The 26,591-nt window shown below is 34.9% G+C and overlaps 5 protein-coding genes and 1 pseudogene across 10 annotated transcripts in view; 2 read left to right on the top strand and 4 right to left on the bottom strand.

The window, feature by feature from the left end:
* LOC108607347 (calcium/calmodulin-dependent 3',5'-cyclic nucleotide phosphodiesterase 1) overlaps positions 1–26,591 on the top strand; it is a 109,530-nt gene that overhangs the window by 65,343 nt on the left and 17,596 nt on the right. For 3 of the 6 annotated variants that reach the window (XM_033293525.1, XM_033293494.1, XM_033293513.1), the window contains exons 2-5: positions 21,470–21,727; positions 23,486–24,041; positions 24,099–24,212; positions 25,803–26,282. In XM_033293525.1, the coding sequence (XP_033149416.1) occupies positions 21,470–21,727; positions 23,486–24,041; positions 24,099–24,212; positions 25,803–26,282 (1,408 nt within the window). Of the gene's footprint in view, positions 1–21,469; positions 21,728–23,485; positions 24,042–24,098; positions 24,213–24,667; positions 24,719–25,802; positions 26,283–26,591 lie in introns of all 6 variants that reach the window. The other 3 variants (XM_033293562.1, XM_033293547.1, XM_033293540.1) reach the window with 2 other exon arrangements.
* LOC108607378 lies at positions 210–3,398 on the bottom strand (annotated as a pseudogene).
* LOC108607372 (maltase 1) lies at positions 5,658–7,527 on the bottom strand. Its single transcript, XM_033293655.1, is given in 8 exon segments — positions 5,658–5,880; positions 5,933–6,279; positions 6,338–6,484; positions 6,486–6,527; positions 6,529–6,555; positions 6,557–6,580; positions 6,582–6,637; positions 6,640–7,527. Coding segments are annotated over 8 exon segments (1,743 nt in total). The 5' UTR covers positions 7,517–7,527.
* LOC108607386 (SPARC) lies at positions 13,943–14,367 on the bottom strand. The gene has a single exon (XM_017998139.2). The coding sequence runs from the start codon at positions 14,213–14,215 to the stop codon at positions 13,994–13,996; it is 222 nt and encodes a 73-aa protein (XP_017853628.1). The 5' UTR covers positions 14,216–14,367; the 3' UTR covers positions 13,943–13,993.
* Positions 16,688–17,232, top strand: LOC117134785 (trypsin inhibitor ClTI-1). Its single transcript, XM_033293586.1, has one exon. The coding sequence runs from the start codon at positions 16,745–16,747 to the stop codon at positions 16,988–16,990; it is 246 nt and encodes an 81-aa protein (XP_033149477.1). The 5' UTR covers positions 16,688–16,744; the 3' UTR covers positions 16,991–17,232.
* On the bottom strand, positions 19,688–20,015 carry LOC108607383 (serine protease inhibitor dipetalogastin). The gene has a single exon (XM_017998125.2). The coding sequence runs from the start codon at positions 19,964–19,966 to the stop codon at positions 19,742–19,744; it is 225 nt and encodes a 74-aa protein (XP_017853614.2). The 5' UTR covers positions 19,967–20,015; the 3' UTR covers positions 19,688–19,741.

The following is a 26,591-nucleotide window of genomic DNA, read 5'->3' as shown; positions in this document are numbered from 1 at the left end:
TCGCCGCAAGTTTTTTGTGCAGTGACTAAATTGGCCAAGCAGCGCTTCAAAGCGTTGACATTTGAAACTTGACAAAGTTTCTTTTTGCATGCCAAGCCACCCCACTCCACTCCCCCCCTACCAATCGAGTTTGCATTGCGACATTGCGCAAATCTCTGCGTTTGTGGTACATAAATCTTTTGAGTTGAAATGAAAAATTATACGCAGCATTCGAAATATGCGCAGCATGCGTTGCGTTTATTTTTTTACTGCCAGTCTGGCCAAGCTTATGTGGCTAACAAATCTAATTTTTGTGCGCTTTTAATTCATGCAGCGTTCATTAATTATTTTGCGGCTCAGCTATTCGGCCAAGCAGTTTGCAAACGAGACCCTCACGCGCGGCCAAAGTCAAAGAGCTTGCGGGCACAGCTTGTCTGTAAAGGTGGTGCAAAGTGTGAAGGTGCAGGGGAAATATAAGTGGGAGTTACTTGCAACTAACCCTGGCTCATATGTGGAGTCAACGCCTGCAACTTCGACTACAAGTCGCTCTGGTCGATTGATAAAGTCGTTGAGATTTATTGTTTGCTGCATGTCGCTTACATTGATGATGGTCACCACACTATCGTAATCCTTGAGAGTGCTGAGAAAATAAAACAAGAGAGTTAGTTTTAGTTTATTTGTAATACTGCAACTCACCGCTTGAAAAGCGAAAACATAACGTGTGATGGCTTCGATGGTGAAACGTCCACGTCTTAAGCACTGGCGATTTACGCAGCTTCTATTAACGCTTTGTAGACTTTATAGTGACTGCGATTTGCTGCCTTTTGAGCTGCTAAATTAAGCTCTACGTAGTTGGGATGCACAGGTAGCCAGGTGAGCTGCGCAGGAGAAGCCTGTAGAGGGTGGGGGATAAAACAAAAGTAACTAGTCAGCAGTCAAAAAATATAAAATTAATAAAGAATGTTTGCTGTAGCTGGATTTTTTGCAAAATTTTAAGTGCATTTAAACAAAATCTAAAAAAAATATAGACAAAGTCTGACTATAGTTAAACATAAAATGCAAAATTGTCTAATCCACAAAAACAAACAATTAAAAATGACATTTGAAATAGTAATGGAATAATCTAAATATTCAATTACCATATAGCGACTTGCTAACAGAAAAACCACATACAGATGATACAACAAATGAAAACTTCCTTCAAATATTTGGTAGTATGTATGAAGATTAAAGAATTCAAATTAAACTATACAATAAGTGACATTTGAAATGTTTAGAATAATGCTAAGATTTCCATTACATCACGACTTTCTAAGAAAAGCACAAAAAGTCGCTTAAATGAAAGTCTTCAAATATTTGGAGTGATCCGAAGAATTAAAATGTATTACAATTAAACAAGTAATAAAGTGACATTTGAAATGTTTTGGAGTAAACCGAAAAATCTAAGAAAATTACATTGTATTTCAAATTGCTATGGAAATTGAGCTGAATTCTTCCATTATTAATATACAATTAAAAGATAAAAATGATGTTTGTGCCTGCTTTCAAAAATATTAAAAACTTAAGCTAAATTCTAAAAAATAAAACAAAGCCACAAAAAATGTGGCAAATATTTCGTAGTATTTGAAGATTAAATGTGAATTCAAAATAAACTAATTAAGTAAAGGACATTTGAAATGTTTTGTTACTTTAGTATTTCAATTGATTTAAAGTTTAATTGACATTTTTTATATAAAAAATTAAATTGTTCAAGCTACATATATTAAAATGTAATAAAAAATTGGTAACTAATTTTTATTAAGCATAAACAGCTGCGCATATAAATTCAATAGCTTTGAGCTATGAATTAGATACTAATAGTTAGCTAAGCAAATTGTGTGTGTTAATTTCCAACACTGAATAAGAATGACAGTGAAGTTTCAAAGCTTAAAATGCACAAAGGCAAATTCAGTGAAGAAATTTATGTGTTGCTGCTGAATTAGAAACTTAACTTATAAAATAAACTAAATTTTTAGCTGTAGCTTACCCGCATTTGAATCATTGCTCCATTGAAAGGGAGTGCGCACTGGATCTCGGGAGACTTCCTTATAGCGCAGCTTCGCCAATATTACGCGCTGGTGGATCCACTGTGCGTTCCCAGCTTAATCTCACGATAGTCCAGCATGCCCAGCTCCTCACCCTAGCCCCAAACGATAATAGAATGTTATAGTGCCTGCTGCTGTGTGAACTTTGAACTTACATTGTAGGTAACGGCAACGCCTGGCAGCGTTAGCAGCAGCATATTCATGGCGTCAACGCTCTTTGGCGCCAAAGCGTGACCCCAACACGCGGCTGGTCATGATTGCCCATGACCCAGTTGGCAGCATGCCCGCGTGGCATATAGATCAGCCAACGCTCCACATGGTAGACAAAGTCACGGGCATCGGATGCGGCATTCACAGCGGTAATAAAATCAAAATTGAATGGCAAATGCGAGCCGCGTGCGCCCTGCGCCGTTTCATAGTAATCCATAAGCTGACGCACTTCAGCATAAGCTTCGGTCATCATAATGCGTGTAACACCCGCCGGATGCGCTGCCGAAAAGTTGTCCAGCAGTTGACGCCAATGCTGCAGCATGAGCAGCAGCTCGGGCTGATCACGCGAGTAAATCTTTTGCGTATAATCGTAGTTCAAAGGATCCGTTTTGCCTGTCAAAGGTTCGTCCTGCAATGAGGCATGCTCGTATAGATGATTCACTGCATCAATGCGAAAGCCTGCAACGCCCTTTTGCAGCCAATAGATCAACACATCATCCATTGCCTGCACGACTGCAGCATTGCGATAATTCAAATCCGGCTGCTCCTTCGTAAACTGATGCAAATAGAACTGCTGACGTTGCTCATGCCAGCTCCAAGCCGAGCCATAGAATACCGATGGCCAATTGTTGGGCGGCACACGCTTGCCCTGCTCATCCAGCTTGCCATCCGACCACACATAGAAATCCTCATAGCCCGCCACACGCGCTGCCGACTTTTTAAACCATTCATGCTCAATCGAGCTATGATTGGGCACAAAGTCCAGCACAATCTTTAATGCCCAGCTCATTAGCTGTAGCTACTAGCTTCATCAAAGTCCGCCAGCGTGCCATACTCCGGCTTGTATAGCCTTATGGTCCGTTATATCATAGCCAAAGTCCACCATGGGCGATGCGTAGATGGGACTTAGCCAAGTTGCTGTGATGCCCGTTTCGGCCAAATAGGGCAGCTTGGCTATAATGCCCTGCAAATCGCCAATGCCGTCGCCATTGCTGTCCATAAACGAACGCGGATAGATTTGATAGAACACTGCGTGTGGCCACCAGTCCACAAAGTCCTCCATTTGACTGTTCAACATGCTGGAGGTGACGTAAACTGCTGACTGACTGCAAAGTAGAAGCAATTGTAGTAAGTTCATCTTGGCTAGTGCGGCTAGCTCTAGTTGTCGCAGCCTTTTAACGACCGGCTAAACAAAAAATATAATTGATTGTTATAAATTGTTAACAGCTGCTTAATTATACAAATTATAAACAAGCAAAGCTAAGTTTGTGTGCATTAAATTTTGTTATTTGTGCACAAAATGTGCGCAAATTGCCCATAGTACAAGTAAACTAAATAACAAATTACGCTGTCAACAATTATTATGCAAATTTATTTGTTAAATTATGTATAAAAAATAATTTTTTTGGTGCACAAAAGTGCGCAAATTGCCATAGTACAATTAATGTGGAATGACTAATCAAGGCACAAATTCCGTAAAATAATTTTTTAAATTTGCTAAATTTGGTTATTAGTGCGACTTTTGTTTATACAAATTTACTTATTGCCATAAGACAAATTTACTAAATTTACCATTACGCTGCAACAATTATTAATGTAATTATTTGTTAAAATTGCGTTAAATTTGCTAAATAATTGTCTGTTGCACAAAATATGCGCAAAATTGCCCATAGTACAAATCTGTATAATAAATTTACGCTGTCAACAATATATATGCAATTTATTTGTACAATTTTGTAAATTAGCATAATTAATTTTGGGTGCACAAAATGTGCGCAATGCCCATAGTAACAAGTAACTAAATAAAAAATTACGTCTGTCGAACAAGTATTATGCCAATTGTAGTTGTATCAGTGCTAGGTATTTTGTTAATTTTTGCAGCTGCGGCATTTGACTTGGTGACGACAAAAGCTGCTTGCTATGACGCACAGCAGCTGTTGCTTTTGCACATGGCATATTTTTTAAAGCCAATTAAACCAATTGTACCATAGAATTAGCAGCTGTCTGCCTGCACAGACAAAAGCTGTTTGCTATACTAACTGCGCAGCTACTGGCTCTCTTTCTCTCTCTCTCAATTTTTAAGCAAACTAAATAAAACAAAAACCTTTTGATAAAGTATAAAAACCTTTAATTAAATAAATAAATTGTAAGCATTTTAGAAAAATATTCATTGCTATAAAAATTATATTTTTTCTTCTCTCAACACTCGCGTTCAACTAAAAACATTTTCTGTGCTTGCCCAAAACGTTTCACACAGCAACAGAGGCGTAGCCACTAAGAGGGGTAGCAAATATAAGTCGAATGCTGCAAATAATAAACCATAAAATATATTTGAAAGTTACTATTTCTTTATCAAAATACAAAGTTTATGCTAAACTTTAGCAATCTTATAAATTACATTAACAAACATCTTAAATTTGCCTCAATTTGATCAGCTACGCCCTTGCTGATCTACAGCTGATCCTACAGCTGATGTGGATTGCATTGCAGCTTGCATTCCACAGCTTCCATTTGCCTTTGGGCGCTTGATTCAAACAAATATTTAAATGCAATTTTGCTTGTCTGCACATTTCAATTAATTTCAAATACAAAACTTATCTCTGACCTTTGTACAGTCATCAAAAAGCGCATAGATTTTTCGTAGAAAGTTAGACAGAGTGAGCGTGAGTGCGAGCGAGAGATAAGCGCCAGAGCCGACAGCACGTAAAATTCAATTAAAACGTTGAAACGTTTTTTAATGTAAATAAAAGTGCGTCAAATTAAATCATATAAAAACGAAAATGTAATTTCAACAGCATTTCGTGTGAAATGAAATGAGCTTTTGTTGAAAATGCAAAATGAATTTGTGGGAATTTAAGATACGAAGTGAAAATCGTAAGCGCTTAAAATGCGGGTAAATGTGCAGCAATTAAAAATGTCAGTAAGCAGAAATATTAATACAAGTAACAATGAAAAGTAAAAGAAAAGGCAATAAATCAGCGATAATTATTAAAACAAAATATGACATACAAATTATTTGTTGGATTTCTCCAAGATAAGATTCAATTGAAGTTTTTATTTAAACAATTTTTCTAAATGCTAAATTAATTTTAAAGAATTTTATTGCTATAATATATTCTAAATTTTTCTGAAGCACTTAAAGTTCTTAATTTGTTAATTCAATAAAAATAATTAGATAAGCACAATTGTTGAGATTTTTAATTCTGAAATATAATTTTATTTTCTTTAGTCTAGAAACTTTTATGAATTACTGCTACTGATTTTAATTTTTATTTTTATAAACTTTTGAATATTTTTTATAGATTTGTTATGACCCATTAGAACTTTCGTCTTTATATAATTAAAGTTTCCACTTGCGCTATGCTTCATTATTGTTATTATATTTTATTTTTGTCGCGGTTTGAGTTTCAATACCAAACCCTCATGTGGAGCCAACGTAATGCTCGCTGGACTGAGCCGCTCGCCCACTCTGTGCTTGGAGTCCACGCCCACAACCAAAACATGCAAATAATGATGAGGCGAGTCCACAAAGCTGCTCAGATCCAGCTGCTCGGTTTGGCTGTTGACATTGATGATGCTCAAGATGCCAGGCTGACCACGTAGTTCACTGAATGAAACCAGAATTAATGCAATGTAAGCCAAGAGGGAGTTGGACTTACCGCTTGAAGGCAAAGACGCGTTTGTTGAGCGGCTGAGCCATGAAGCTGCCTTGCTGCAAGGCTGGCCATTGTCTGAGCTTGAGCAGGGACTGATAGATTTTGTAGTGACTGCGTTGTGCCTGCTGCTGAGCTTGTAAATTGAGCTGCATATAATTAGGATGCACTGGCAGCCAAGTGGAGGCAGCGCTGGAGAAGCCAGCATTGGTTTCATTGCTCCATTGCATGGGCGTGCGCACAGGATCGCGTGAAATCCATTTATAGTTGGCTTCACCAGCTTCACAGGCAGGCTGATCAACAGTTTGCTCCCAGCTAATGTCGCGATAGTCCAGCATGCCAAGCTCCTCACCCTAGTGGAGATAGAGAGAGGGAGATTAGAGTGGGTTACGCTGTTTGAGAGCGACTTACATAGTAGGTAATGCCAATACCTGGCAGCGTCATCATTAACATATTCATAGCATCGATAGCAGCAGCGCCGAATCTGGAGCCCACGCGTGGATTATCATGATTGCCCATAACCCAATTGGCTGAATGACCCGGCGGCATGTAGATTAACCCATCTTTGTATAATATAAACAAAGTCGGGTGCACTGGAATTTGGCATTCAGTTCGGTTATAAAATCGAAAATTGAATGGAAACTGCGCGCCTTGCAACGCCATTGTCATCCTCATAGTATTTCATTAAACGCTGCAAATCCGTGTAACCTCGGTCATCATAATGCGCTGTGGTCCACCATGCGCTTGACTAAAATCATCCAGCAGACGACGCCAATGCTGCAGTAGATCAAAAACTTCTGGCAAATTTCTAGTGTAAATGTGTTCCAAATAATCCACGGAATTGGAGTCAGTGGTGCTGCCACTCAGCGGCTCATCACGCAGCTGCTCATCCTCATATATATAAATAATAGCATCAATGCGAAAACCAGCCACGCCTCTTCGAAGCCAAAACAACATAACATCATCCATAGCTTGCACCACAGCAGGATTGCGATAATTCAAATCCGGCTGCGCATATGTGAACTGTCGCAGATAGAACTGCTGGCGTCCCTCATGCCACTGCCAAGCGGAGCCTGAAAACACCGAACGCCAATTGTTGGGCGGCTGCCGCGCGCCCTGCTCATCCAGCGTGCCATCCTGCCACACATAGAAATCCTCATAGCCCGCCTCACGCGCTGCTGACTTTTCAAACCACGCATGTCGATCCGAGCTATGATTGGGCACAAAGTCCAGTATAACCTTTATACCCAGCTCATTAGCTTTGGCTATGAGCGCATCAAAGTCCGCCAGCGTGCCATACTCCGGCTGTATATTCGTATAGTTGGATATATCGTAGCCAAAGTCCACCATAGGTGATTCCATTATGGGACTTAGCCAAACTGCACTGATGCCCGTTTGTGCAAAATATTCCAATCTCGACGTAATGCCATTCAAATCGCCTATGCCGTTGCCATCGCTATCCTGAAAGCTACGCGGATAGATTTGATAAAACACCTCGTGGCGCCACCAGTCCGCATTGCTTGGCGGCTTATAGCCACAGGCCAGCACCACCAAAGCGCTTAGCACTAAAAACTGCAAACTCTGTCGCATCTTCAACTTTCGTTTTGCTTTTGTTGCGTTGCTGCCGCACTCTACAGCTTTTTATACTGCTTCGATTGGATTAGATCAGCATTATTATTTGTTAGTTGCATACTTAATTTAAATAACAATGGGGGCAACTTATTGCAATGAAAATTTATATTTGCTGTGCAATTGCAATGCGTATAATCATTTTCAAATAAATAAAGTGTAGCATTATCAAAAGCTGCTAAAATCAACTCAGTTGCAGTTAACTCTTGTCATTTGCTATTTGCTTAATTAATAAACAAGTTCAATGTGTGCAACTCTATTGTTGCTTACAAAGTTTGCAACAGTTGCATTTAATAAATAATTGCCTAACATTTTGTTTGTTAGCTATGCATATTTTTAGCTTTATTTGTACTTGACCTAGACACAAAGTTTATAGTTTATAAAACTGCATTTGTATTATAATTTTGCGCAGTGTATAAAATTATTTAAGTTGCTTGAAACTCAATTTTCGTTTGCATAAAAATGTAATAAAATGGCAATAACTAAACTTATAAAAAAATGCGTTAATAAAAATACATATAAATTTTATAAATTCTTTATTATTAGTACAGTTGCAAAATTTATAAGCCACAAAGTTTCCTTAGCATCATAAGTAAATAAAATAATTATACTATTGCAAGTATATTTGTTCATTGCTTAGTAATAAATACACTAATTTATTCTTATTAATAATTATTCAATTTTTTATTTTATTGGCGCTATATCTAAGTTCTTAAATCTTAAATTTTACTAATATAAGGCGTATTAAATAAAATTACATATTAAAATTTATATCTTTAATTTATTAAAAAAATTTGCACAAAAATTAACCAAAAGTTTCGTTTACCATAAAAAAAAAAACTTGCAATATGTTTTATAACCAAGTTTTAACAATTAAAAAATGTTTAATAAAAAATACAATAATTTGGTATTATAATATTAATTTATTTATTTTATTTTTATATGGAGATATTTTTATTAATTTTTACTCAAAAAATTGCGTTAATAAAAAATGCAATAAATTTATAACTATTAATATGAGCAGTGCTTAATTTTTATATATTATTTTGAAAGCTATATCTCTCTCTCTTTCCTGCGCTCCAAGTTGCTTAAGCTATAAAATTAGTTTCAAATTTGTTAATAGCTTTTAGTTTCCATATTTAGTTTTAAGTTCTTAACAATTAAAAACTAGCGGCACACAAATCAAATTTAAAAATTAATATGAAGCGCTCATTGGGGTTTTTATGAGCGCTGGCTGAACAGTTTAACTTTGGTCGTTGCTCAGGGGGCACACGTTGCATTTTCATTTGCACGTACCACAAGCTAACGTTGCATGTGGCAAGTGCCACCGAAAAAAAAAAAGTTACTGTTGCCAGGTAGAACAAAGCGGCGACGCACTCAAACCTCCAAAATAGCAGCAGCTGTCGTTGGCAGACAGCAACTGCAAACTTGCAGCTTAATTAAAACATTTTTACAGCAACAACAAAAGCCAAGGCAGGTAAAAAATGAACAAGAAGTAGCTAAAGCTAAAGCTAAAGCTAGAGCTGAAGCTAAAGCCTGAAACTGCAGCTACGGCTATGGCTACGGCTACGGCTGTTTGCATAATATTCACGTACTTAGCATGTACAAAGGATTTTGCCTTCCGGCACATGGAAAATTTTAGAAAAGCTTGCGTAAATATGTGCCAACATCTTTTTGAAACAAGTTTTCGTTTGCCCCCTGGCCGCCGCAGCTGCTGCTGCTTCGTTGTTGTAGCCTACTTGGCATAATTTTGAGCATTTGCTTGCAGTTTATTAAATTTCCACAACGTTCCGTTCAAAATGGCGTTGACATGAAAAGGGTTTTTCCACCTTGCCAACGTTGACAACAACGGCTCAAGTATTTACGCAAAACTATGCAAATGCAAAAATAGAATTCAGATTGACAGACTAGCATATACACTTTGTGCTGACTACGATATACACTTTATGTATAAAAATAGTTTAAGCTGCCAAGCGTAGAGTTTGATGAGCTTGAAAGTATAAAATGCACTACTTGAATAATTTTTTTTAAATTTGAAATCATTTTTATTTTTATTAAATACAATTAAGTATACTAATGAAGCAGCTATATCTATAATTTGAATATGCATGCACTTTATTTCAATTTTTAAATAATTAAATTTATTTAAATTGTAGTTAAAATAACTAACTTGAATATGCAGTTTGTATTGAAAAGGGGCTTTGAGCTGACAAGCAATGAAGTTTGTACAACTTGAATATAAATAAATAATAAGTAAATTAAATAATTTTGCTGCTGAAGAAGTTTTATTTAATTTCTATTTAGTTTCAATACAATTAAGTATCCTACTACAAAATTTACATGCACAACTTGAATATATACTTCGTTTTATTTTTTTAATAATTTAATTAATTTTAATTATAATTATTTATGCATTTAAATATCACATTTTGTTGTTTTAAAAATTTCAAACAATTATTCTGCTGAAAAAGTAACATGCACAACTAAAATATACACTTTGTGCTGCTCCACTATTTATATTATTTCCTGTTTGAACAGCGCACAGATTAAAATTTTACAAACTACTTTTTATTTTTTGGAACCAAGTTCCACTGTGTGCTCGCCTTATGGCATTTACTTTGGCAACATTGCCCAACTTTAATATAGATATTTGCATATTTTGAAGTGATTTATACTGTAGCTTAGCTATATCATTTAATATTGCAATTTCAACTCTTTGCTCAACTCAAATGCTGCTGCCACTTGAAACTTTAATTTGCAACAATTTCTGGCAGCAGCATATAAATTTGTTGCCACACGCATTAATCTCGATGCGCCTTCGATGCCTTGTCGCTTGTCCAACTGTCAGGCAATTCGTTACTGCGTGTTTTGGGGCCGCCCGTCTGTCTGTCTGTCTGTTCGTTCGTCAGGATACGTAAGCCATAGCTTACCTTTCATTTTCATGTCGTTCGCTGATTGAAATCCGCCCCGCGATTCGCAACAGCAACAACAACTAAAGCAAACGAAAACCTTTTGTGTCAGGAGGCCTCAAAGAATTTTACGAATTTATTTATTTTTTTATACGTTTTTTTTTTATATTTTGCTGGCGCATTACAACTTTGCACTCTTTGGCGAACGCATAAATAAATAAAAGCTTGACTACGCACTCACACACACACATATATACAAACATATATTTTAATATGTAAATAAGTAAATATGTAAATATTTAATAATATCAAAGCGAGAGAGCCCAAAGCTTGCAGCGCCAAAGAATTAGTTGAAGAACCTCAGAACTTGTTCAATATTTAATTCACGCCTCTCTAAACATACGCAGAATTTTTATTTACATTTTTTTTAAGTACAGCGTGGCTGAGGTTGGGGGTGGTGGGGTTTGAACACCCTTAAGCGGCAGTAAATTGGATCTGTTTGTCAGTTGGATGAAAACGTGTTTTTGATTGCTGTTTGTTGTAGGCTCTAACCTCTGAGCCTTATCAAACACTTGCTATCAAAATCGATGACAACAACAACAACAAGAGTCATATAAAATATATATATATATATTATATATTGAAAGCCGTAGCATATTTAGTGCTGAACATTAACAGCTGCCTAATCAACGTATCCATATATTTTGGGCTGATTATTATAGACAAGTTGTAATCTAGACTAGACAATTTTATCAATAGTTATTAGCCTAAAAGGCTTAGAGGGGATTTTTGTGTAGGATAAAGCAAATGGCGTGTGCCATAAGCTTAGTTGATTACAACAGCTTAAAATATAATAGAAAAGCGCCATAAAGTATGCAACAGACAATAATTAAATGCAATATTTTATTTATATTAATTATGAGCGGGAATAGGAAATGATTAAATAAACATGTCATGACTGGCCAATTGATAAATTGGCTGGCGAATAAAATCAAATATGCATTAAAACTCGTAAAACTTTCGTAATTTATTAAATTTGTCAATTAATGACATATATTAACAATTTAAACATTTAAGTTGAACGCGCTTTTAATCCAATGTACATGTATAAAATTATTTACAAAATTTTAAACGCAACAATTAACAATTTAAAGTAGAAATGAGTTAATTAATAAAATAAAATGTTAAAAACATTTTTAAATAAAAATTTATGCAAATGTCAGACTTACAAATTTTTATTTAAAAATGTTTTTAACATTTTAAATGTTAAATGTTTAAATGTCAGTCTTACATAAATTTTTATTTAAAAATGAGTAAAGTAATAAAATAAAATGTTAAAAATATTTTTAAAAGAATTTATGTAAGTTTGACATTTCCTAAAGATTAAATGTTGGCAAACTTTAATAAAGCAGCTTGATAGGCTTTTATTAATTCAATTTATAATAAAAATAAAATATATATTTCTAAAATGTATTAGAAATAATGATAATAAGCTCAATAGACTATAAAGTTTAAACAAAAGCAAAGTTTCTGCAACTGCTTTGCATAAAAAAAAAAACTTAAAAGCAAACAAACTTTGATGAAACACAAACTGTCAACAAATCAGCAAACAATTTATAACATTTTATCGCTGCTTAGCCAGTTTGCTAGTTAAAAGATAATAGCTTATATTGTTGTCACACACACACACACACACATAAAAAAAAAAACTAAACAGCTTATTATCTTTTTTAATAATACAGCCTGTGGCATTAAACGCTGCTAGTTGACAGTTTCCTGTCATATAAAGCTAACGGTAGTCAGTGGAGCTTACTCGTAAATATGTTGCCGAAATTTTTTGTGTGGCATTTTAAGCAATTGCTTTTAATTTGACACTTGATGTCGCACGTCGACGACATTCAATTAACATGAGAGCAGAGAAAAGCGAAGCAAAGTGCAGTAAATAAATCAAACAAGAGCTGAAAATAAATCAAAATGAGCGAGTCAAGCTGATATGCGAACTTCAGTCACATTGGGGAAATGACTGCAGGCGCTACAACGATTAATTATGCACAATTTGATTGATGTGCGTGAGCTGAATGCGCCATAGCTAAAGATAAAGAGAGGTAGAGAGAGAGAGGTAGAGAGAGAGAGAGAGTGTAGTGTGAGTTTGTTGAGTTGATGACGTAGTCGCGGCGACTTTAATTAGCTTTATATTTATAACGTATATTTATTCATACGATACGCTTCAGTGGCTGTTCATTGAAACTGAAATTTAAATAATTAAAAGTCATTGCAGGCACTCGCCTGTAAATTATTTTATTTGTTTACTATAGTTGTAGTTGACGGCTTGACAAAATATATACAGTAGCGTATAAAAAAATATGCGTACTTATATTTTTAAAACAAATATTGCTACATTTGCTTTAAATTAATGAAAGCTGTAAGCAATGAGAATAGCAATATATATATATATATATATTTTTTTTATATATAAGAGCCCAATTTTAAATTCTAGATTTCATTAGATTTATGTAAAATTGACTTTTGTGGTGTGCGCATATTTTTCTACACTACTGTATACACATATAATATAAATTTTGATTTAATCAGCAAATGTGTATGCAAACAAAATCAAAAATCAATGCATAGTCAAAGTTTGTTGATTGCAAAAATGCACTGAGAAAAATATATAGACATAACCTTTGCCATAAGCTCTAACATTGCTCATTGACTTAATCAGCAACTGTAGTGAAAATATTTGTAGTAAACAGCGTTAATTTTTCAATGTTAAAAAATCAATTTATAGCAAAGTCTCTCTAAAAATGCACTGAGAAAAATATATATACACATTTTAAGCATTAGCTTTGCCATAAGCTAAGCATTGCTCACATATAATAAAATAATTAACTTAAGCAGCAACTGTAGTGAATATATTTGAAGTCAAGAGCTTCAATTAATTCAGTGTGAAATATTTTTGATTGAAATTGTGTTGATTGCAAAAATGCACTGCAAAAAAAAACTTTAATAATGATAATGATAATAAATAGCAATATTTAAGTTCTAGCACTTCATTAATTTATTTTGGACTATTTATTTGGATATATTTTAAGTAAACAGCGTTAAAAACAATTCTTAGCAAATTGTGTTGATTGCAAAAATGCACTGGAATAAGTGAAATAACTTTATTAATGATAACCTTTTGCTATTTAAGCTCAAGCACTTTATTTATTTATTTTGTATTATTTATGTGGAAATATTTTAAGTAAACAGCGTTAATAGTTTAATGTTAAAAAACTAAATCAAAGCTAAATGATGTGTTGATTACAAAATTGCACTGAATTAAAGTTAATTTAATAATGATAAACTTTTGATATTTAAGCTCTAGCACTATTTCACATATTAATATATTTATTTTTTGATATTGTAACAAGCATTGAATTTTATATTTTATTTATATTTATTATAACAAGCCTTGAATTTTATACTTTATTTTTTGACATTGTAACAAGCCGTGAATTAAATGATTTAATGCATCCAAGCAAATTAATTAACATGGTCCCATATTTTTAATGTTGAGCTGGCGATTCAGTTTCTTGTAGTCGCGCTGAGTGCACTCGAATTCGCAGCGATTCTTGTAGGTGACACCATTGGTGCCGCACACCTGACCCTTCTCGCCCAGATTGCAGGGACAAAAGCTGCCCTCGGCTGGCGTCCAGCTGAAAGCGGCGAGCACAAAGAGCAACAAAGCGCAGAAAGCCAAACACTTCATGTTGTTGTTAAGAGTTGAAAGTTGAGAAACGTTGAGGAGTTGAACTAATTACGCGGCTGCTTTAGAAAAAATGTTCAAGTGAAGCTGCCAAGTTGCGTTGTAGCTGCTTTGAGTATTCAATTTGCACTGTGCTCAGCTCGGTGTTGTGCCAGGTAGTGCTTGATTTTTTTATTTGCTGAGTATGCGTCAGGTTTTGCTAATTAGTCAACAAGCTGCTGCTGCTGCTGCTGCTGCTACTTCTGATTAGAGCAACGCACAACAACAATTACAAATTTGTTTTGAGAACAACATGTGAGGCACGGTCTTTGTGCTCGGCATTGTTTTGCGTTTCATTTGCATGAGTTTTGCGCGCCTCTAGCAATTTACAAGGCTGGCAATTGATAGCCACACTCAAACCGCAAAGCAACAGCAACAACAGCAACGTGAAGAAGAAGCAAACACAGCTCAGTCTGCCGCTGCTCATGTCTAAAGCCATTTGTATACTAAACTTATCTTTAGCCGACTTAGTCTAATTTCCCTGGTGACCATAAAGTGCTTTCAAATTGATTGCTGTCAATTGGACGCAACAACAACAAAAGAAAATTGTATAAAATTATGTTAGTCATTTTATTAATTAAATGACAAGCTCATGCGCAATTTGTGGCACTAACTAAATATATAAGTTACTATACATAAGTGTACATAGTTTGCTTAAAGTATAAAATAAAATATATATAGTATAAAATTTAAATTAAATAAATATTAATGGCAATTTAAATATATATATAATATCTATATATGAGTGCAGATTGTCAAAAATTATAATTTAATTCTTTTATAGTCACCAAAGTTGCTCAATTTAAAGGCCATGAATTTATTTTAAAACTAAAATAAAATATAAAATCTTTGCTACAGTATATTTAAATTAAATAAATATTCTTAATGGCAATTTAAATATATATCTATTATTTAGATATGAGTGCAGATTGGCAAAAATTATAATTTAATTCTTTTACCAAAGCTGCTCAATTTAAAGGCCATGAATTGAGTTTAAAACTAAATAAACTGATGCTTCTATATTTAATAAATAAATATTCTTTAATGGCAATTATAAATATATTATCTTGCAATTTTGGCATGCAAGCTTAATTATATTTTAATTTCTTTTATAGTCACCAAAGTTGCTCAATTTAAAGGCCATGAATTTATTTTAAAACTAAAATTAAATTTAAATATTTTGCTGTTTAAAAAATCACACACATTTTAAAATATAAAAGAATTACATTTTTGAGTATAACTCTGTGTTTGAAAAGTTCATAAACTTAAAGCAGCAGACCACCAAAGTTTGTAATTTAAAGGCATGGATTTAGTTATAAAACTAAAATGTTATGCAATTGTTGAGTGAATTATTCGACATTTATACAAACAGTCAAGGAACCAAAATGATTAAAAAACACTTTGATTGATTTGTCTGTATTTGTGGTTGTGAATGTATTGAATAGAGCTGTCAAATGTTATCGATACGATCGACAACTCCACTATGTATATGTATGTATGTGTGTGTTGTACGTGTGTGTGTGTGTGTGTGTGTGTTGATGATTAACAACGGCATTAAAACTTTGTAGACGAAAAAAAATGTATAGAATTATTCGAACAAAGAGAGAGAGTCAAACGTGTTGTATGACAATAAAACAATAAATTAGTTGCGGACACTTAACAATGTTACGTTTAAATTGGCAATAACGCACCTGATACGCACTGTTATAAATTAAACAAAAATTAAATAAAATATGCAACTTTGTAGTTTGTTGTTTTGCCTGCTATTGGGCATTTCAATGGTGAGTGGAACGAGAAGTCAACAAGGGCCAATTCCTATTGAAAGCTGCGCTTGTGCACTCAGCTATGAACCCGTGTGTGGCACTGATTTAGTTACTTATCCCAATCTTTGCTTCTTTAAATGCAATCAACGTAATATGGAGCAGCTGGGACATAAACTGGAAGTGCTTAGAAATAGCAGCTGCGGATTGAAGCGAACAAAATTAAAATTATAATATATAAAACAGTATTAAAAAAATATTAATTCAATTTTTTTTTTTTTTTTTAATATATATATTATATTATTAAGTGAAGTATAATTTAAAAAATTCAAATTACAGACAGAAATTGAATATTTTGATTGCTTGGCTGAACAAAAAAATTATTTGAAATACAAAAATAAATAATTATAATTTAATATTACTTTTGTATATAAACACGAAGAGTGTGCGAGCGAGAGAGCGATAGCGCTGAAAGCTTATTAGCGAGCTTTGTAGCAAGCAGCTTTTTAGCAATAGATCAATGTTTTGAATAACAAACGTAAAGTAAACACAGAGAACATAAATTAAATATTTTATGACAAGTTACGCTAAAGAGCGAGCAAGAGCGTAAGAGAGAGAGAAGTGGAAATGCCGTGTGATAAGATAAAAGAACACACATCAAGCTAGTTCGACAATGCATGTTAGTAACATTTTCAACACGACTGTGGATTAACCTACCAAATTGAAAGAAAACATGAAATTCTTCAGTCTATTGCTGGCCTTGTGCCTGCTGCTGGGCCTGAGCCTGGCGCAGGAGCAAGCGGAGGAGAAAGTGGCAGTGCACGATGCAAAGCTCTGCGCTTGTCCACGCAACTACGATCCAGTGTGTGGCACCGATTTGCACAGCTATCCCAATCTATGCACCTTCAATTGCAATCAACGTAACATGGAGCGCAAGGGACGCACCTTGGAGTTGCTCAGATCCGGCAATTGCGACTAACTGCAGCAGCTACAAAAGTTATAAGTTAAAATATATAAAATAAAACTTATGACTCAACGCTTTCATTAATAAAATGTTTCGTTTATATTCAATATGTGGTGTGTTTATCAGCCAAAGCAACGCAGTTGATAACGCGCCTACTCTAACTGGCTTTATCTACTGCTATAAATCAGATGGGCAAAGCACTCCAAGCAGCAAAAGCGAAGAGCTGATGAGCAAATTTATTATAAACAAAAAGAATTTAAACTTAAATTAAATATTTTTATACACTACAAAAATTTAATTTATTATTGAAATCGAATTTGTGCTATTACAAATAAAATGCTTTAAATAAATAAATAACAAAAAATTAAAGCAAAAAATAAAAAGAAATTTAAATGACAGTCAAATAAAATAAATATTTTATTTATTTTAAAAATGATTTAAGTTTATAAAATAAACAACAAAAATTATGTATAATAAAAACAGCTAGAACATTTCTAAGATAAAAACTTTTAAACGACTTAGTCTGAGTTTATAAGCTATTTAGAAATTTATTTATATTATTTTTAAATTTAAATATCAGAACTTAACAATTAAGAACTGAATAATTAATTTGCAACTGAATTTTATTTAATATTATATTAGTTGCGGTTACATCAATTAAAACAATAAACTTTTTATTAAACAATTGTGCGATTTATTATTTATAATCTTCCATTATGCGACAAGGACCATTGTGCGCCTTCTCCAAGACTCGTCCCTTTTGCTTGGCATTATCAATAGCGCACTGGAACTCGCACATATTGTCATAGCTGATTTTGTTGCTGCCACATATGGGAAATATAATATTACTGCATTTACAATTCAATTTCGAAATCAAAGAATTTGCATGCGCCAGCGAGCAAAGCAGGCAAATTATGTTTAAAGTTAGTAGCACACGCATGTCAAAGTAAAAGCAACAAACTAAACATTACTTTGTTATAAATTAACTATTTATTTATAATTTATTTAATAGCCATGCAGTTGCCAATTAGTTGTGCCACACTATTTTCTTCTCTTCTCTAGTAAACGACATTGACCAACGTGCGCTTTGGCCAAACTTCGACCTTTAGACATGGCTCGCCTAATGGCGCAATCTAATTCACAAGGATTGTCATAGCTCAAGCCATTCGTGCCACAAAATGGGAAAATCAAATGCACACAATCACAATCGGTTTTCATTTGCGCTTCACTTTCCAACACAAATGCCAGCAGCAATAGAAATATAAACTTTTGATCCATTGAGTTGCAAATTATTACAAACGCTTAACTAAATATTACAACTGCCAATTGCCAACATTTGATTTGAGCATATCAAATGAATTAGTAGCAGCTTAACCTGGTTAACAATTTTAGCACGCATTTGTTTTTTTTTAATAAATGTAGCTTAACAACTGTGCTAATATATAAATATGACGTAGTTATTTATTTAATCTTAATCATGCTATAGCTAGATATTTATTTAGTCTAGTTGCGTAGTTAACATTATTTGACAGTCTAAGAATAGTTTGCTTTACTTAAAGTGAAGCTGCCAGCTGTGAAATTAAAATTGTGTATTGAAAGCTTTGGCAATGGCAAATTCAAAAAGTTGATTTATAAAATATCTTACTTCAAGATGTTTTTCAAACACGTGTTTAGGTAATTTTCACAACAAAAAAATAAATTCATAGTGTTTTGGTTAGTTGTTGTTATCAACAAATCGAGCTTAGACGCTCATTATCTCAATTCGGTAGGCATAGCTAGGCCAGCACTATAAACAAATAAACAAACAATACAATAACAAAAAAAGTATTAAAAATAAATAAGTAAGAAATATTTAATTTATTGCGACATTTCAACATTTCTATTGATGAAAGGCTGTCTGAAGATCTTAAGTGATTATTATTTGTATATTTTAAATACAAAATACCAAAAATAAGCAAGAAAAAAATATAACAACATATAAAAAGACATATTTATATTATTGCGACATTTCTACATTTCATTATTAATGAAATTGCTACTTCTGAAGATATTAAGTGATTTTATTTGTATATTTTAAATACAAAATACCAATACCAAAATTTCAGCAAATAAAATCAAAAAAAAAAAAGTTATTTAAAAAATTATAACAATATAAAAAAGAAATTTTAAATTATATTTTAAATTCTAAATTTTTAGTATGAGTTAAAATGTATATATAATGAAAAGAGTACATGTTTTCATGTTGAACTAATTTCAATTTTCCAATATGCAACAATCGGTTTACTTATAAGATTATTAAAAGTAATTTTTAATCAAGATCAAGCTAGAACATAGTATGCAATTTGAAGCTCAGCTTTTAGTTATTACATGTTAGATATATACAAATATCGGATGGATTAACTCTTGAAAATCAAGTATTTTTTTAACAGCAATATTTTGCTTATTTTGTATATAAATGGAGTCATTACTAAGTCATTTAGGCTGCTTAACGAGCGCTAGCTTGAGTCTAATGCAATTATTACGTATACGTAATGTGATTAACAAGCTATAAGGGTATTTAAAAATATGCCTAGCCAAATGTAACTGGTTTTTCTCAGCCGTCAACTCAATATACACAGCACACAATAAAAAGCTTATATAGCATATATATATAGAACACTGATATACTAAATTTATTAGCACACTTGAATAGATAACCATTAAAACTCCAACTATTGTTTACGTGTACAAATGCACAATTTTATTTAAAAATCTCAAGATCGTAGTTTAGCATGGACCAGCGCGAGCCTGGCTCAAGCTGCGGCCTTGGCGTGCGTAGCGTTTGGTGGCGCAACTCAGCTCGCAGGCATTGGGATAGGTGACGGTGTCGCTGCCACAGACGGGCTCAAAGTTGCGAGGACACGCGCAGATTTCGTCCTCCTCGGCGCGGGCAAGACCCAGCAGCGATGCCAGCAGGCACAGAGCAATGGCAATTAAAGCGAACAAACGCATTTTCGATTAGAACGTTGTGTGTTGTGTGTTTGGTAAGAACTAAACTTGCGCCAGCTTTGCCCATGGGCTTTATACCAGCGCCAGCTGATAAGCAAACAAGGTGTCAAAGCTTTAGTGGGGCGAGCAGCAAAAGCTTAAGCTACAATGGGCTTTGTGTATAACAAAAAAAAAACTCACACTAAAATAATTAGTTAACTTGTTGTGACAATAATTAATTGTGTGCATTGTTGATCATTGCAATTATTACGTATACGCCAGTCATGTCTCTCTCTCGCTCTAGCAACAGCTGCTGCTACGCTTGGGCTAAACCCCGCTTAGCTGCTTATCAACAAATAATAAATAACTTTGAGCGTATTTTCGTTGGAAATTCGCAACCAAAACAAAATAAAAACAGCAAAATATGACGAGCAAAAATTTATTTAGTAGCAGCTTAGTTGCTCTTTATTCTATTGCTTAATCTTTGGCCATCAGAACGCTTTATATGATTCATATATTAGCTATTTTTTATATATTGCCTGCAATCTAATCTAATAAGCTGCAATTTTTTGCGATAAATTCAAATCTAATGCTCTCATTCAATAAAATGCAAGCATGGCGAAATTTATAATATTTATATAAAACATAAATATAGCAAAAAGCTATAGGAAACAAAGTTCAATGGCAAGAAAATGCAATTTTCATACTTCGAATTCGAAATTTCAAATTTAAATAAAATTAACAAATTTACCAAATTAACTAATTGTGGGTTAGCATAATAATTATTAATATAGCAATAGCTATTAAAAAATAAAAAACAAAGCTTCACAATAAGAAAATGCAATTGAAATCTTTTCAAAACGATTTTTCAAACCTTAAATGAAACTCAAGTATACTTCAAATTCCCAACTGGGCTATTATTATTATATATTTGGTGTTTATTTAACATATTATTAGTAGCTACAAAGTATAATGTGGAGAAATCAATTTCCATCTTCAATTTTCGAAATTTTAATTCCTTTAATGACATAGATCATGCTAATATAATTATATTAAAAATAAAAAAAAAATTGAACATGTATTTCCCATTTTATTTGAGCTATTTACCAACACAAACACACAAAACGCGTCATCAAAACGATTTTCTCAAACTTAAATGTAACTTAATATATTGAAATATCTAACTGAGTATTATATTATTATATAGTGTTGTTTATGCTTTTATTAGTATTTTCGGCACCTTCGATTTTTTTGCTGCGTGTAGACCATTTATTGGAAATTCGAACTGCTTACAATTTCCAACCATTTTGAATAGTGCAGCCCTAGCCAACTTAAGCTGCTGCTACTAACATAAAGACTGATTTATGCAATGTGAGGCAAAGGCCTTTTGGGCATATCTAACGGTATATGCATAACGGTTGCGCATATATAAATGTTAAGTCTGGGACCTGTTGAGCTTTAGCTAAACATAACTATGTAAATTGCCATTTTTTACTAACATTTGATTTTTCTTCTTTTTCTTTGCAGTTGCCAGCACGCCAGAGACTTTGCCAGGCAAACGCGACGAAGCCGGTGGCAGCAGCAGCGGCGGCAGCAATAGTACAGCAAGTGGTGCAGCAGTTGGTGGAGCAGTTGCTAGTGGCAACAGCGTTAGTGGTGGTGGTGGTGGCAGCAGCAGCGTTGGCGTCGCCGTTGAGTGTAGTGCTGGCGCAGATAACGGCGAACCAAGTCCCATTAGCTTGGAACTGGGCAACGGCAATGCGACATTAAATGGTCAAGTGGCAAGTAAGTAAATCCAGCCCCACCAGCCCTTAAGCCTTGCAGCTTAATTTAAGTGCGCGCAGCGACCGCAAAATTTTGCACTGCAGTCTGTTATATTATTGAAGAGTCAGAGATTTATAAACTCTGCGCTGACCTGCACACCTGTTCAGCTTAAATGAAACTCATTAAAAATGCGCACAGCGGTTCAAAACATAAAACATTTCAACAGGAACAATTCAAGCAGCCGCACAACAAGAGAGAGCGAGAGAGCGCAACTGCTTAGCTGTAGCTATCTCTAGAGTAGCATAAATTTAACTGCAACATAAAGCGAATTTTATGTCTTACTCAAGCAGTGTCCACCCCCCAGCCAGCGGCACTTGCAACTGCCAAAATAAATGGACTGCAGTTAACATTCTCTCAGAGTTTAAGTGAAGCGCTTGCGGTGTCTGCATAGTCACGCCTTAGCAGCTTCTTTATACACTTGAAAAAATATATTACATACTATATGTGAAATAGTGTATGTGTTAATTTTAATTGAATTAAATCTGTATAAAGTATCGGGCATATCTCGATAGACTAAAGATATCTATAATATATTCTATATCGATAGACTAGAGATATTGCATCGAAGCAAGAAGTGATTTTAAAACAAATATATCCGGGCCACAATCCGTTTTTCAGAATTTGTAAATTAGTAATACTAAGTTATCAAATATTTTTAAAAATTTTCGGCAAGTGTATTCAACTCGTCGTTACTGCTGCTCATTTCTTTTACGATAGCTGCTGCTTTTTCCTTTTGCTGTTATTGTTTTCCTATGTGGAAATGCGCAACGCTTAGCAAACAGATAAATCTTTGGCAATTTTCACTCAGCAGCTTAGAGCAAACGGACTTTGACTTTGACTTTGCCATTGCCTTTGTTTCAGCTTTAAGCCCTGCAGCATACAAATATACAACCCTTATACATGTGTGTGTGTGTGTGTGTCTGTAGTTTACACTCAAGACAAGCTAAGGGACAGCTTTTGGGGCATTTGCCTTGTTAAGCATTCAGCTGGGCATTCTAGGGTTAAACTAAATAAAGAATTGTATGCTACACTGACTTTAAGTCATTGAATAAATTATTGATTTCCCTTTGGCTGCACACATGTGTGTGTGTGCGGGTGTGCATATGCACATGTGTGTGTGTGCAAAAATTAAGCGACTGCACAGTGGTGTGTAATATGTAAACAGCTTAGATATGTTTCCAAAATAATATAAAAAAATAAGCAGAATTTGAAACGTAAAGAGGAGTTAGGGCAAACAATATTTAAAAATTTATTAAGACAAACTAATATAATAAATACAATAAATAAAAATAAAATATATGCATAAAATGAAATTTACAAATTCTGAAAAAAGGATTGTGGCTGAGATAAATTTGTTTTAAAATCACTTCTTGCTTCGCTGCAAAATCTCTAGTCTATCCATATAGAATCTATATTATAGATATCTTTGGTCTATTAGGAAATGCCTGATACTTTATACAGATTTAATTCAATTAAAATTAACATATAAAAGTTTAAAATTTTTTACTATTATTTATTTGAATTTGCAACCACTGTGGCAATGTCTGAGTCCCCGAGCAAACGAGTTTTATATGCTTCGTTAAATCACATTTGTTTGCTAGTAGCAGTCAAGGTGTTGAGCAGCTGTCACTATATATGACGTCTATATATATATATGTGTATATAAATAAATATATATAGCTGTGCTAAGCGTGTTTCGATTTGTTACATTTCTTTCAGAGCACGGCTCACTTACCATTGTACGTCGCTCAAATAGTCGCAAGAACTTTACACAAATCGACGGACAGACGCAGTCGTTGGCCTCACCCTCCGCCGCCGCCAGCAGCAGCAGCAGCTCAGCGGGCATTAACTTCTTCCAAACGCCATTGAGTGAATCGCTAGCGGAGCGTCTAAGCGGACGCACTAACGGTAATACCAGCAGCAGCACTAGCAACAGCAGCAACGTTGATAGACCGCTGCGTGCGGCGGACAGTCAAAACCGCATCGAGTGTACAATAACCGCCGACAAAATGCAGCCATCGTCGCCGAATCAAACGAATTTCACAACCGATACTCAGTTACAAACATCCGCCGATCCATCCACGTACGATTTTCGACCGGATCGCGAATCGAGCGAGAGCGCGGTAAGTCCACGCGCCCAACCGACGTTAAAAGCCGAAGGCTCGTCGATACAATCCTTCGATACGGTCTCGAATATATCCGTGGTCGGGCAATGGGAAACGGAAACTTTGCCGCCAGTCGATACGCCAGATGCGCTCAACAAAGCGGCCATGAGGTAAGACGTACACGCTGCACTTGCTACTCGTTACTTATGCACTCGTTACATTTGCAGAATACGCAGCCTGCTGCGTCGCATGGATCATGAGGCTGTCGCCTTTGAGGATATGCAACGAAATTTGCATTATGCCGCACGCGTACTCGAAGCTGTCTTCATAGACGAGTCTAGGTAAGCTTTAGCTTTAGTCTAAACCACTCGCTACACTCTTCACAAACTGTTCCTAATCAAAATCTAAACTCAAAAACTTTTTGGGGGCGACAACAAGTGAAAATTTAGTTGGTGCTGGCGCTTTGTTGGTAAAAAACAAAAAAAAAAACAAAAACAAAAACATTTATTCGCATTGGTTTTGAGGCTTTCAATATTTTAACGTAGGTTGTGTGCCCTGCAAATTGAATTCGCATTCGGAATTGCACTCAAGGCAAGAAGTTCATACACACATACATACATAACATATTACATATACATTGCCATAAGTACTGATCTTAGCTAACTAGCCGTATTTCTTCTTCTTCTACGTATTTGTTTTTTTTCGCATTACACAACGTTTTTATATGTTTGTTTAACTTTCTTTTTTTTTATATATATAAAAATCTGTAAATGTGTGTATCTGTTTTGTTGATCAGAAGCCCCACAGCAGGGCAAAATGCCTCCGCTTCGGCCGTTGAGAGCGAAGAGTAAGTCTTTCCCACATAATAGCTGAAAAAAAACAAAAATTTATTGTGCTATGGTTTTTATACTCGTTAAACTTTTTACTTGGTTTCGTTTCTCTCTCTCTTTCTCCTTCTATCTAACCAAACTTGTCGCGCTCGTTCATTTAATATTCACCACAAGCTACATATTCACCACATACATTCACCACGCTCTCATTCGTTTTGAAAACTAACTAGTAGTTCTATATTCTATATCATTTATCATTGAACATCAACTTGCTATCAATATTTAAACTAATGCCAGTTTAGTCTAGTCTCTAGTTCTACGTATATAACTTCTTTTAAGTGGAAAATTCGTGTCCCAACTCGCACCGTATAATTGCAGAAACTCTATTTTAAATACAAACAAATTAAATTTCGGTGTAACTATCTTATGGATGTGATTCTACTCTTTACTTAGTTATGCAGCGCTGATTGAAATCCCCTCTAACTCGTTACTCGTTACTCGCTACTTTGCTATTCGCTATCTTCAAACTCTTTGGTATTTTGAGTTGAAAGTTTAAATGCAATGCAAGCAGTTGCAACTTTTATTATTTATAGAACAGGCATTCAATTAAAAAGCCACACACAAATACATTTGCACATGCATATCAAATGTGCCCCCCACCCCCCTCAGCCCTCAGCCCACTTTAATCCTCCAGGTGACTGTCACTCACAGTCGCATGAGTATGCAGATTTATATGGCCGCCATTATACGGTTTACATTGTGGGTATAAATTATTCACAACTTCATGACATGATTCTTCGATTTACATAGCCAAGCGACGTCGATACATATATATGCTTTTATTGTGGGGGCAACTGTACCTTGTTATCTTTTCTTTTATGCAGCGACGCGCGTTTTACTAATGCCCTCTCTCTCTCTCTCTCTATTTTACTCAACCAAACACTCAACTGATGTACCTATTTTATTTTTCTTTCTTATTAAATCAAACCAAATGCATTTATCGTAACGTATCCAAATAAAAATTGTTGTCTGCATCGGTAACGCTTTTACTCACTGCCAACTGCTGTGCGAAAAAACACTTACGCTGCCCACTGTGCGCAGCAGCGACAACGCCAAGCAGCGCTGCAATGGCAACTGCAAGAGCATCAACAATAACAATAATGCCAATAGCAACTGCTCCATGCATCAGTCAGAGCAGCAACCAGAGCAAGCAGCTGCTGCAAGGCCAAGAGCAGAGCCCGAAGAGACGACGACGACGACGACTACGACTACAACTGACAATCAAAGCAGCGAAAGCAAAGAAAGCATAGAAAGTCGCACCAAGGGCGTTTCGCTGGCGCCGCAAACGCATAGCGGACCCACTGGACCCCCGCAAGCGGCGGCTGCTCTAGCAACAGTCAGCGAAGAGCAACAAGATACTCCCACAACTGAAGCAGCAGCAGCAACAACAACAGTGTCGAGCGTTACAAATGTGGCGCCAAGTGTTTCCAGCAGTAGCAGTTGCAGTAATAAAGCGACCGTTCAGCGACAAAGACGCCTGCGCACACCGGTCTGGGCAAGATCAATGTCGACGAATAAAACGTACTTGAATTAATGGTTTCTATTTTTACAAACAAAAAAACAAAAGCTAATTAGCGTAACAAAGTTTATTCGTATGCATTTTCAGTTGTTGTACCAAAAAAAAAAATATAAATTAACGTTTTACGTTGTACCTTTTGCGTTGTTACGTTACGTTAACCAAACACAACTAAAAACAAAAACAAAATAATGAAAACAAGCTACTTTAAGTACTGTCTATCTCTCTCTCTCTCTGCTGTCTGTCCTCTTTCTCTAGCTGTCTCTCTATCTATCTCTATCTCTATTTCTTTGTCTGCCTTGCTCTACTGCTGT

This window comes from Drosophila busckii, chromosome 2L (genome assembly GCF_011750605.1).
Source record: "Drosophila busckii strain San Diego stock center, stock number 13000-0081.31 chromosome 2L, ASM1175060v1, whole genome shotgun sequence".
NCBI classification, from domain to species: domain Eukaryota; kingdom Metazoa; phylum Arthropoda; class Insecta; order Diptera; family Drosophilidae; genus Drosophila; species Drosophila busckii.
The sequence above is the reverse complement of the archived record's forward strand: the minus strand, read 5'-3'. Positions and strand labels throughout refer to the sequence as shown.

What these genes read in the sequence shown, in the direction of transcription:
- LOC108607383 (XM_017998125.2), bottom strand. Translation starts at nt 19,966, where the DNA reads ATGCGTTTGTTCGCTTTAATTGCCATTGCTCTGTGCCTGCTGGCATCG.
- LOC108607386 (XM_017998139.2), bottom strand. Translation starts at nt 14,215, where the DNA reads ATGAAGTGTTTGGCTTTCTGCGCTTTGTTGCTCTTTGTGCTCGCCGCT.
- LOC117134785 (XM_033293586.1), top strand. Translation starts at nt 16,745, where the DNA reads ATGAAATTCTTCAGTCTATTGCTGGCCTTGTGCCTGCTGCTGGGCCTG.